This window comes from Carettochelys insculpta, chromosome 13 (assembly GCF_033958435.1).
Source record: "Carettochelys insculpta isolate YL-2023 chromosome 13, ASM3395843v1, whole genome shotgun sequence".
Lineage (NCBI taxonomy): Eukaryota > Metazoa > Chordata > Testudines > Carettochelyidae > Carettochelys > Carettochelys insculpta.
In genome coordinates, this window is record NC_134149.1 from 18,085,984 (window position 1) to 18,098,737 (window position 12,754).

Genomic DNA, 12,754 nt, shown 5'->3' on the forward strand with positions numbered 1-12,754 from the left:
TAATTTGGTAAAAGTACCGTAAACCTAGCAGATTTATGTGGTTGACTGAGGATCTCTGTGGTAATTGAGAACAAAGGTTCAGAAATACTAAGCTCTTACCAAGCACAACGGATTTTAATGAATTCAGGAGTCACATTTTATGTAGGGTGACCACCTGTCCCATATTAGGTAGGATGATCCCATATTTGGGATGTCAAAAAGGTGTCCTGACTTAGTTTTTAAAAGGGATGAATCGTCCCATACTTGGGCCATCTCCCTGCTGACCCTGTCTGCCAGCAGCTGTGCAGGCACAGCTGCTGGCAGGAGTCACTTCCCTGAGCCTCAGGGAAGCAGGGGGAGTGTGCGTGGCTGCTGCGTCCCTGCTGCTTCCCCATGGCTCTGGGGCAGGGCTGGTGGCTGTCGCTTCCCCAGGGATCCCAGGTAATGCTGGCAGCTGCAACTTCCTTGGGACTCCAAGGCAGGGCTGGCAGATGCAGCTGGCCAGGGGCACAGCTGGCAGCTGCCCCTTTCCCAGAGCTCCTGGGGAGGGCTATCAGCTGCTGCTTTCCCAGGGAGCGCCAGCAGTTGCCACCTGCATCCTGGCTCCCTGGGGCTTGGCGGAGCCGGGAGGAGCTGCCCTGCCCCCACATATCTGCCTGTCCCTGTCCCATACTTGTCCCATGGTTGTCCCAATTTTATGTTTCCTAAAATCACAGTCAGTCCTCATCTGGGATGAGTCCTAGTATTATAGTGGAGTCAAAACAGAAATTTCCCAATTTCATTCTTCACAAGGAGGTGAAGGTACAAAAAATTACCCAGACCAACATTTAATTTGTTTGCCTTTATTAACCATAGTTTGGAAACTGAAGATTAACAAAAGGAGATGATACCCCAAACTGTTTTGTATTTTAAAAAAAGTGTGATGCTTTCCCCAATAGCATTACTTTAAGATTGTATCTGCTCAGTACCTTCTAGACAAAACTGAAAAACTTCAGTCTGTGTTCTGGAAAGCTTACCTTCTAAAGGACATCCACTCAAAAAAGTAGAGCACCTGTTGGGTGACACAGCAATGAAACTTGGCCTATGTCATGTTCAGGCCATCTTTTATTGCCCTCCTATTAGCTTTCATCACATAAACCCAACTCAGGTGAAATCTGGAGTTTATAGGCTATAGGGAAAAAGTGTCAGACAATAACTGGTAAGAGAGGGCATAAAACACAGGGTTGATGGAATCCAAGGGGTTGATTGGAAAAAGTTCTCAGACTGTGGCCCTGATTTCACCTTCTCATCCTTAGTTTTACCCATCAGGGTGAAATCCTATGGAAGTTCTGTCACTGAAAGCAATGACAGTCACAGTGGATAAAGTTAAACAAGCGTGTAGACACTGTTTCTGAAAACACATATTTCATTCATGTGCATCGGTTTCCTCAAAGCTCCCCTCAAAATCCAAAGAAATAAAGTAAAAACTGCTACCAGACCTGGCACTTCTATCAGTGGCATCTAATGAATAGAATAGGTGACAAAATCCTTGCCACAAATTAGAGCAAATATTTTTAAAACAAACACTGGAGCTATTTGTGTTTTACTTAACTCAGTATTTGCAGAAAGTGAATTTCAAAGTCATGTACAGTAACCCACCAGTATGCACGATTTCCACATGTGCTTAACTCACACTAATGCGAGTCAAATGCAAATCAAAAGTGCTCTAGCCCCTGGCTCTTCAAGCTGGAAGAAACTGTGCTGCAGCAGCTCCCCACCCGCCAGGCTCCCTCAGCTGGGGGAACCTAGCAGGCACAGAGCTGCTGTGGTGCAGTTTCTCTCAAGTGGGAGAAGCCACACCTGGGTCCCAGAGTGGTGGGGAGCTGGGAACCAGGTGGAAGCCTGGTACCTGGTTCCTACCAGCAGAGGGAATCTGGGAGCCAGGCTGCTGCTTGGTCTCCTGCTCCCCTCCCCTCCACTCCCTGGAGCCAGGAAACTGAGCAGGGCTGGTGCCTTTGTTAGTTTCCTTGCTCCCCTGTGTTACACGGGAAATTTGATTTACACAGGGATTGTGAGAATGCAACACCTGCATAAGTCAGGGTCTGCTGTACATACGCATTCACAGAACCCCAATTATAACTACCATGCAACTTACACAGCAGTCCCTACTAAAACACTGGTCAGGTATCTGACATGGATGCAGCACAACATTTTAGAGTGAAAAAGCCAAGGCCAGAGACTTAAGTACTCAGCTACATTGAGACAATAATGAAGAAGAGTGATTAACTGACAATCTTTGTTTTGGTTCAGTTGCAACTTCCTGTAGAGTTTTGTGTTTTCATATATTTAAGAAAAAATTTGCTAGACGGTCATTGAAAATGTTGATATACAGGGGTGTCATCCACTTGAGTAGAGAGACGCTGGAATTAATAGCTTTAGCCTTAATTAGGTCATTCACAACACAGCCGTATTTATGGCTTTCCCTTAGAATATAGGGCAAAATAGAAATTGCGTATCATTGATTGTAATCACAGGCTGAAAGAATCATATAAATATTTAACAGTGCATTAGCAATACAATAATTTGTTTCTTAACTAGTAGAAGTAAAGCCCAGAGGATGAAAAATACAATGCAGGTGATTTTTAGCAATAAAAAATGTACATTCAACAACTGATTACTTCTCGGTTTCCATAAACCTGAATGCTCTATAATGCTTCTACATCTTATATTTATACAAAATATGAGTACTTACAAAAAAAACTGTTCCAAGGCTACCTCGGATAGATGATTTCACACGTTCATATTAATGAAATTATTCTGGAGGTCACAAACTGCTAGAGTGCAAAAGGATAACCACAATCCTTGAACCCTATGCTTACACAGAGCACATTTCAATAAAGAGATAAAGCTGGCTGCAGAATGACAATGGCTAGAAGTTCAGGTAGAGTCACATTTTTCAAAGGGATAACTCCAAATCAGTTACAGCTGATCTGAATTGGGTGCCAAGCTGGTTGTGCATCACTGAAGCCAAAGAAAATGCCAACTGCTTAAAAAATAAACCTAAACCCCAGAATGAGCTCACATTTAAGCAAACTGCTCAGGGAAGCAAGTTTACAGACTCCAATGCTTAATACTTTGAGTGTCTCTGATGCAGTAATTTGTTTTAATTAGTGTAAAAATTCCTTTTCTATTCAAAAATGTCACTTCATTACATATTTTCTCATCTAATCAAAGCTTATTCCCCTAGGCCATGCCAAATACTTGCTGCAAAGATAACTGATCAGTGAAACATAAACTTATTTAAGAAAGTCTATCGTTGAGTATTGATGAGTGTGTAAAAGTGATGGGTGATATAATACAGAATGCTCCTTGCTCTGCAGGCTGAATGAGAAAGGCACAGAAATCCTCTGAGGTAGCCAGGAATAGGAAAACAAACACAAAAGTAAAAATGTAGCACCATGTTCCACAAAATGCATTAATCCATCCCTCCTTCCTTCTGCGTCATACCACATTTCTCACGGATCCGAAACCTAGTTCCAGTAGTGTTCCGGCTGTTGTAACTTATAAACACATGAGTCTATTTTGCTGGTGGTCTATGGGTATTTCTTTTTCCAACAAATGAGGTTTAAACTCTTTGGTAGCAAAGTTTTAGTTGTTTAAGTTGTTTTTGCTACAAGTTCTTCATGCACACTTGGCAACGGCTGACTCGCGTTCGGAGCTGTCCCGCTTTCAGAGTTTCTGAGGGAGGATCACTGACAAACTGCTGCGTGCGTTCGACTGTTGTCAGCCAGAAGCTGTACTTGTTTGCAAAGTAATGGCAGGTTCCTTTGGCACCATTGCATTCAATGAAAGGAGTAGCACGGAAATCCTCCAGGCAAGAGCCGGGTGAGACAAGGGACTGGCCTCCGCCTTCTGCCCCAGCTGCGGTGTGCTAGAACGAACATGGCCATTTAATGGTCATTTAATTACACAGGGACTCTTGGGTTACATTTGTTGCAGTGAAAATAACGGGGAAATCTAAACTCCTTCTCCATGACACACGTCACTTGGATTGGGGTTATGGGAGAAGCACAACAAAACATCTGGTTGACTACAGAATTTTGGTAATATAAAAAAGGAGCGTTTCACTTACGAAGTGAGTAAATCTGAAAACTGAGGGACAATAAAGCATCTGATGGCTATATTTAGAATCCCACTTCAATGAGCTACTGGGAAATCTCACTGTAGAACACCAGGGGAAAAGCTATACAGCAGGGAGAAGGGGTTAAGACAGTGCTGTAGTTCAACTGCAACGTTGTTGGTCCCAGGAGACTAGCAAGACCGGGCGGGTGAGGTCATATCTTTTTATTGGCTCAACCTCTGGTGGTGAGAAAGATGTATCTTTGAGCTCACAGGTCTGGGAAAAGCTGACGAAGAGCTCAGTGTAAGCTTGAAAGCTTGTCTTTCTCACCAACTGAGCCAGTAAAAGCTACGCCCTCACCTACCTTGCCGCTTTATAGTTAATTACGTCTTTTAATGTTTAGAGGAAGGGCTATTCGTCAATGTGGTGGTGTGGAAGTGTTCTACTTCTTCCAGCCCATCATACACTTTACCAATGCACTGGAGAAGTTAGCTAAATGGCTGCAGAATGACTGAGTTACGAGGCTGGCTGATAGTACGCAAGGAACTTCTTAGGCCAGCTTGCTGTGGAGCTTTCGGTCTCTTGGATGCAACCATTAGACCTACCAAACTTAGGGGCAGAGTCAACGATGAGCTGCCAGTATTAAAACAAGCCTCTTACAGTGTCACTGTCTTTGCAATAGCAAGTCGATTCTCTTACCATTAGGAAGGAGTAGCCGATCCATAGGCTGCGCCAGCCCTCAGGACACTGCGGGATGGTTATGTCCTGGCTATGTACAGCAATAGCCTGGGAAGGTGCCTCACATACTGAGCAACGGCTGATGTACTGCGGAATCTCCAAACTGCTCACTGGCATCATGGGAATGGGAGCAGTGGTGGACAGCCAGTAGGATTTATCATTTCGACTGGCGTAGTAGCACACCTCATAGATGTTGCAGTAAATAAATGGCATGGTGCTAAAGCGAGGCAAGCAGGAGCCAGCAAAGCCTGGAGTGGGGAATGGGGAGGAGACCAAAAAGCACATTAAGCTACTGACAACAGGCCAGAGCTAGTAGACACCTGGCACTGCTGATAAGCAAGTGGCAAGCCTCACTGAATCCTCTGTCGTATTCCACCCCAGAGAAACAGCTCTTATGAACCCAGTAGGAGCTAGGCACTGTGTACATGGGAGCAGAATTTGGCTGCCTCACTTACGACGGAGACTTTTAGACTTACCAAGATCCTGGTTGTGTGCCTTTTCCTGCCCCTCCACATAGAGCAAGCTGTAACCCTCCCAAAGCTTATTCATTCCAACTGGGCACGGCGGGATCTGCTCAGATTGGCTGTGTTTCACCAACGTGTAGCCAACACCTATGCTTCGACCCGGCATCCCAGGCAAACCAAATGGGCCAGGCTTTCCAGAGACACCTGGGAGAGAAGAGTCAAGTCACGTGTTGTAAGGGAGCGGATGTTCTGCGTCCATCCTCGTATTTAGGCACTTCTGTGCCAACTGCAGACAACTCAACAACAAGGTCAAACTCAAGTACTGATGGTCACCTTGTGATCAAATAGGCCTGGCCGATTCTCAAAGCCAACCAATCCAATGCAGAACTGACTTGCTTTTCTTTGCCATTTATTTTTCTGTGTCTTGCCCAATAAGCATGACATGCAGGCACTGGCAACTGTGGTTCATAATAGGGTAATTCTGCCTTGCCTACCAGGTATGTGCTAATTCCCACATGAGTGCTGTGGGTGGTGGTCTTTCTGACACAGAAGTTCAGCAGAATACCCCAGGTTACAGAGCAAGTCCGTGGTACAGCCAGGAACACAACTCACTCTTTCAAGCACCAGGACGTGCCTCTCATTCATCATCCCAGTCCAAGCACATCTCTTCTCGCTGAATTGATCTTTTTCAAATTCTATACTGAATGCCCAGCTCCCGGGTTTCCAAACCCTGCTGGTGACTCCCTATCCATTACAGCTGGACAACTGTCTGTCCTCCTATGCAACAAATCATCATCAGCAGCAGACAGCAATCGCATACATCAGAGAGTGCTGCAGTGGTGAGTGGACTCCCAACTGCCTCACTAATGTGAAATTCACATCAATGCAGACACCAGGCACAAAATCCTGGGCACTATATTGGTTCTTCCTTTTCAAGTCTCCCACATGAATTTTCTGTCATGTCCGTGGCCTTGGGTGCTATCTCTGCATTAGGAGTTCATCTGGAATCTTGCTGATTGAGGACTCACAGCATACCAAAAGAGCAAACACAATTACCTTCCAGTCCTTGTGGCCCTGGAAAACCTGGGAGTCCTGGGTCGCCAACTACACCAGCTGGCCCAGGCAAACCAGGACGTCCCTTCTGACCTGATCTGGCAGGCAGACCTTTAGGACCTGTAATTAAATGCAATTATTATTATTTCCCTTGCTTCTCACATCAAAGCTTTCACTCCTGGTATCAAAGGAGGATGTGTGACTCCTTGCAATATTCAGGGCTTAAATTTAACAATTCTTATTACAAACAAAGAGCTTGGTACTGTGATTCAATAAGATTTACAACAGGATGTGTATAACATGTTCAACTATTACAAGAGAACAGAAGAGACAATAGTCAGATCTGGGTCAGGCTTGGGCAACAGTGGACTTGAGATTACAGCCAAAGCAGCACTTGGACTCATGTTTGGGTATGGTGCCAGTAAAATGTTGTGCTTATTTTCATTTGATCCCTCAAGATTTCTGCCACTGTTAAGAGAGAAAAGATTACCTGGTCTCATATGACGGATATCATTTTGAGCTACCCCTTGGAGAAACCAGAAAATGGTCCTTCTCCAGTTTTGGAGCTCATCAGATCCACAGTTATGTAATGACAAATTTGGATCCAGAGATCTGAATCTAAATTCCCTTCTTCCACCTGTTCTAAAATTCAACAGGATTAGCCCTTGAGGCCTCTGTTTAATATTGCAATTTTGTGCTTTAGACCAGTGCGGAAGGGCAAGAACAGACCCCTAGTGGAATTCCATCTATCCCAGAACTTGCACAAGTCAGAAATTGTGTTAATATTTAAAATCAAGCTGTAATGATTTCCCCAAGTGACAAGGAAAATTCAGCATTAAAATAGTGGGTGTGTAAGACCTGATTTTGCACCCACGGAGGTCAATAGCAAAACTACAACAGTGCAAACTGGGGCTAGATCTACACTAGGGGGGTAGAAAGTTGATTTCCGATATACAATTCTAGCTATCCCAGTAGGCTAGCTAGAATCAATGTATCAGAACTGACATTCTTACCTAGCGTAGATCAGGGCTTTTCAAGCTCACGTTGACGTCCCTCACTCCACATGATAGCATGGTAGCGTGGAGTACGAGGGTCGGCAGCTGAGCCTAGAAAGACTGATTTTGCTGTGTCTTAATACACTTGGCAAAATTGAATTCCAGAAGATTGACTGTAGCGCAGCTGATCGTCAGGTAAGTGTAGATTCACTCTTAGGTTACTAAAGCAATGCCAGTTACTATATTTCATGTTAACACAACCTCAATCTCGGAGGCTCTGTCTACACTAGCAAGTTACAACCTCATTCTCAGAGGCTCTGTCTACACTAGCAAGTTCTTTCGGAAAAATTGTCTTTTCCAAAAGAACCCATGGAGCATCTACACACAAAATGCACTCTTTTGATTTGAAATCAAAAGAATGCAGCACTTTTTCCAGTGGTGAGGAAGGGCACCTTCTTCTGAAAGATTCTTTTGGGGAAAAAAAAAGTGTAAAGACACCCTGGGGTCCCTTTATGTGAAAGAGCAGTCCTCCTGGTACTGGAGTTTTCAGTCCCTGGCCCGTTCTTTCAAAAGAGCAGGGGCTGTGTGGACGCTCTCTATAAACACAGTGGATGGATTTTTTTGATCCATGTTTTTAGCATGTGAACGCACCCTTTAAAAATCAGTTTTTTCAGAAGAGATCTTTGGGAAGAACCTCTTTCGAAAGATCACTATGATGTAGACATAGCCAGAGTGATTAGATCTGTTGCAAGATCTGAATTACTGCTATGCTGAATGCATCATGAATGCTGCTTGCAATTCCATGAACCTCATGTAAAAGAGGCTATCAAATCCCAAGAACGTAATTTTCAAATAATATTTCTCGTGGATTTAAGAACAAAGAGACACTGTGCTCGTTTCCATTGCAAAGCTTCGTGAAGAAGAGCTTATGGCCTTTGACAGCACAGTCTACAAGCTGTCTTCCTGTGAACTCAAGAAGTTCAACATTGTGGTTTCACTTATTTGTGTGGTTCTCTTTACCTTGCTTGCCAATTGGTCCCCGAATACCAGCATCTCCAATAAAGCCTGGGACACCATCAATGCCTGGCAAACCAGGCAGTCCTGGAAGAACTCTGACGGGTTCTGGTTTTGGAGTTAGGCCTGGAGCACCTGGTAGGCCAGGGAAACCTGCACACATCACATATGGCACCATAAGCATCCCACATAAAGTGCACAGACAGGATGATCTACTAACACAAGAATGTAGTTCAACAAATGGAGGATGCCCTGTATGTTAGCTCTGGGCATATTCCCATGACTTCCCGAGCTCCTGCTAAAAGTCCCTAATTTCCCTAAATCCCAGCCCCGTTTTTATATATTGGCTACAAATATATGTCATTGTGGACCTGGGGGAGAAACAATATTCCTGCCTTCCGCTGCAGAAGAGAGACAGAAAGACTGTGTCTACACTTGCACTCCTCTTTCAAAAGAGGAATGCAAATGAGGTAAACTGAAAATGCAATTGAGGCACTGATTTACATATCTTGCACTTCATTTGCATAATCTCTTTTCAGAAGAGATTCTTTCAAAAGATAAAAAGGATTGTACACGGGACTCTCTCGAAAAGAAACCCCATCTTTGGAAGAAGGGCTCTTTCTGAAACAAAATGAAACAAGTGTAGACACAGCCAGAAAGATCAACATAATCAGAGAAAGTTCCAGTTTCTGCAAACAGTTGTTCCCACAGAGAAAACATGACAGAAGGGATGCTTGAAGTATCAAAGTGGCAAAGACTGATTCCAAACTTCCCCATAGTCTGGGCATGTTTGGAGCTGGGCTGCTGGTTCATGCCCATACACGCATAAAACCGGGCTTCATACTTGGGTGAGAAAAAGGAACAAACCGCAAAATAAGAGAAACACGCTAATTGTGTCCCTCCACTGCACAAGCCTTTCACAAGTGCAGCACAGATCTCAAAATCATCATGTGCTTACCCTTACGACCAGGCTCCCCCTTCAGCCCGGGAATTCCAGGGTCTCCTGGCAGCCCATCTTTTCCTGGCAACCCCATAAAGCCTGGCTCTCCCTTCACACCTGAGACGATACAGAACAAAGAGTGATGGACTGTAAAGACTACCCCTTGGTTTGGTACCTGAGGGAAATACCAGCGGTGAGCCCAGCAGAGGTATGGTTCTAAACTACATAGTCACACCCATTAGGGAAGGTTTGCATTGACGCTGATTCCTGTAACTGATGGCCATTTCCACAGGGCAGCTTTGTAAGAGCCTCCACTCTCACATTACTAACAGGGGATCCTGCACTTAGTCTGAAATTATTACAGACATCTTTCCCTCTTATGGAAAACCAATGGGAGGGTGTTCTGGGGAGGAGAAAACTTCCCCAGGTGAAATTCCTTCCCAATGACGCTCCCCTACCAAGGAGGAATAGGGTTTGATCTCATGAATTGTTTTTGGTCCCCAACATAAACCTGGGGAACCTGCAAGAGGCCTTGTGGCCTCTCCACAGCTTTAATCTCCAGTGTCCTTTCTCTCCTGGCTCCCAAGTTCCACAGCTCCCTTAGAACCATGCTTCCTACTGGAGAGGACCAGAGGAAGGGTGATGTGCTCTCCCTCTTCATCCTGTCTACACCCACCGATTCCCCACAGACCATTCGGTCTCTGCTCAAGTTCAGAGTGTGGCCTATGTGAGGCCCCAAGGATGTGTGTGTGGTGGAAGAGCTGTGGAAACAGCTTTTCCAAGCGGACAGAAGAGAGTAGAGCTATATGTGGATCTGGGGCTAGATAATCCCAGCCAACAGCAGCAAACAATCCTGCACATTGCTACTGCCTGTGGGCAGCTTTCGCCTAAAATAAGGAAGAAAACACACAGTACGATTTTCAAGAGCTCGGGTTCAGCTTGCCTAGCATTTGTCCACCATTACAGGCAAAAATGGAATGCTATGGAGAAACCTCCCTTCTCTGTTCAAGGAGCGGAGAGCAAACCTCAGTATGCTGCATGCCTACAAGAGAGCTGACTGCACAGCTGCCATGCTAACAACAGGTGACAGCTCTTTAGAGTGCTAGGGGACAACTTCAAAACACTGTACAGAATTACCTTTCAGCCCTGAAGCTCCTGGAATTCCAACTGGACCAGGGAGTCCCATGTCACCCTTTACTCCTGGCAAACCAGGAGCACCAGGGAAACCTGGAACACCAGAATCACCTTGATTGGAGGCGGGGCCGGAGGGTCCTGGAGGCCCTGGAGGCCCTGGCGGGCCTAGAAACCAAATGGGTGAGAAGAATCAGTTTCTGTAACAGAGTGAGATGGTCACTCTATGGGATATGCATTTGTTCATTCTTTGGCTGCAAGGGAGCAAGGTTTCCAGGTGATGGATGGCCTACAGACATCCAAAATATTATTTCCTCTTCATAACCATAAACTCAGCCAGAGAACTTGCTACATTCTGTTGTGCTCTAGGGCAAGGCTGTATTTTCTTTGTGTCCCCACCCGCAAGTGAAGGGGCCTCACATCCTTTCATATCGCACTAGCCAGTGAGTTTGGCTGCACTGTGATCTATTGGAGCATGTGATGCTGTCTGGGGCAGGGACCGTGGATTTGTTTTGTGTTTGCAGAGCACCTTGCACAGTGAGGGCCTGGTCCACAAGCAGGGCTCCTGGGCACGACCACAGTACAAATAAAAAAGTAATAATAAAAGGAAAGATGGTGTTGCTGATGTGATGAAATTTCAATAATTCAATCACACTAGTGATTAAGGAGAATATTTTCCACATTCGTACCACTTTGGGCCCAAGAGCTTCATAAAGTTGGGAAAGTGCAGTATTATTATGCCCATTTTACACATAGAGAAAACAAGGCATGGAATGATAAAACCATGTGCCCCAGGAGACTGGCAGACCAAAGAACAGAGAACCCAGATCTCTTGATTCCCAGTCACTGATCTAAAACACCAGATTAGACGGACTGAGAGTTCATAAAATACAACTTCCCCATCTCAGCTGTTCACAGAAAATGTGTATAGGAATGGCAGTCAATCTTGTAATTCCACCTTAGCACGTATAATACACATGAGCTACAGTAAGGGTCTCTGATCTCTATACCTGGGTTCCCATTCACTCCAGGAGGGCCAGGATCACCACGTCTCCCAGGTATATTTGAAGGAAGAGAGAGGCCAGGCGGCCCTGGCAAACCACGCAGACCCGAGGTACCAGGAAGACCTAGAATTACAGATGAATATTGAAACAACAAAATAGGCAATGGCTGCATCCCTATTGATCATCAGAGATGATCCATGTGGACAGTGTAACATCAGTATAGGTAGAATTCATGGGTATAACACAACATTCCTTCCACCTCCCAGGAAAGACCAACCCTTCTTTTTCATGAAATGAGAGCATCATGAGAGAGCTATAAAAACTGTAAAACCTATGTCAATCAATGTATGTCATACCTTAGACCATGCCATACCGTTACAGATCTACATACCAAGGATCCCTTCACATCTCTATGCTTGTGAATTACCATTATTAAACTACATTGACCCTACAGATATCCCCCAAGCTTGGGTGCATTCTGCTATTCAATACAAATCAACTGTTTCCACAGTTGTTACTACTTACCCATGTCTCCGGGTGATCCTTTCAGCCCAGGAAGTCCTGGGTTTCCTAAGCCAATGCCTGGAGAACCTTCTTCACCCTTAGGTCCTGGAAACCCTGCAGGGCCGTTCAGTCCAGCTTCACTCAGACCTAATCAATGATATTTAAAGAGAACAGAGGAGCCTTGTAATGCAGCTTCATGAAAGTTTGCATGTTCAGTTGACATATAATGTTAGCCGTGCAACTCTCTGCTGCTTGAAGTTCAGAGAAATCACTGGAGTTGAATCTAGTCCCAACACCAATCCCTTATAGGGTGCTCTGGTGTCTGCTGTGGGTGTACATAAGACCCAAACAGCTGGGAAAGAATTGTCCAAGCCAAAGAACAGCATGCTACTACGCTACTCCCCTTAGGATGTGCCCATGGTGCTTGAGGCAACAAAGACTCCTGCATAGCCCATAGACAGCGTGGGAAAGTCCCTTTTGCTTCTCACCCTCTGGATTATGTCTTTTGTGCTGCTCTTCTCAGAAGACACAATACAGAATTGAACCCACTATTTAAAGGCCTTCAGTCTCCAAGGGGAGGGATCAGGCAACATCACTTGTTCAAGAAGAGTGAAGCATGAGGTGGGACAGGATATAGGTGTGGAGATGTTTCCCTTGGTGTGCTGGGCAAGAGCCAATCGAGTACAGTAGACACCCCACCCCCCCGCGACTTACATGGAGGTTGCATTCTTGTGCAACCCTGTGTAAGTCAAATTTCACGTTATTCGGGGAGCTGGCTCCCAGCTCCCTGATACTGGTAGGAGACAGGAAACTGACCAGCACTGCAGTGCTGG

The 12,754-nt window shown here is 45.2% G+C and overlaps 1 protein-coding gene across 3 annotated transcripts in view; it reads right to left on the minus strand.

The window, feature by feature from the left end:
• Window positions 1-801: 801 nt before the first annotated feature.
• Window positions 802-12,754, minus strand: part of COL4A6 (collagen type IV alpha 6 chain) — a 244,677-nt gene continuing 232,724 nt past the window's right edge. For all 3 annotated transcript variants that reach the window (XM_075008105.1, XM_075008104.1, XM_075008102.1), the window contains 9 exons: window positions 11,943-12,068; window positions 11,424-11,540; window positions 10,420-10,581; window positions 9,301-9,399; window positions 8,349-8,495; window positions 6,337-6,453; window positions 5,293-5,484; window positions 4,778-5,064; window positions 802-3,889 (listed from right to left, as the gene is read on the minus strand). In XM_075008105.1, coding sequence (XP_074864206.1) covers window positions 3,629-3,889; window positions 4,778-5,064; window positions 5,293-5,484; window positions 6,337-6,453; window positions 8,349-8,495; window positions 9,301-9,399; window positions 10,420-10,581; window positions 11,424-11,540; window positions 11,943-12,068 — 1,508 coding nt within the window. In that variant the 3' untranslated portion in view covers window positions 802-3,628. The remainder of the gene's footprint in view (window positions 3,890-4,777; window positions 5,065-5,292; window positions 5,485-6,336; window positions 6,454-8,348; window positions 8,496-9,300; window positions 9,400-10,419; window positions 10,582-11,423; window positions 11,541-11,942; window positions 12,069-12,754) is intronic.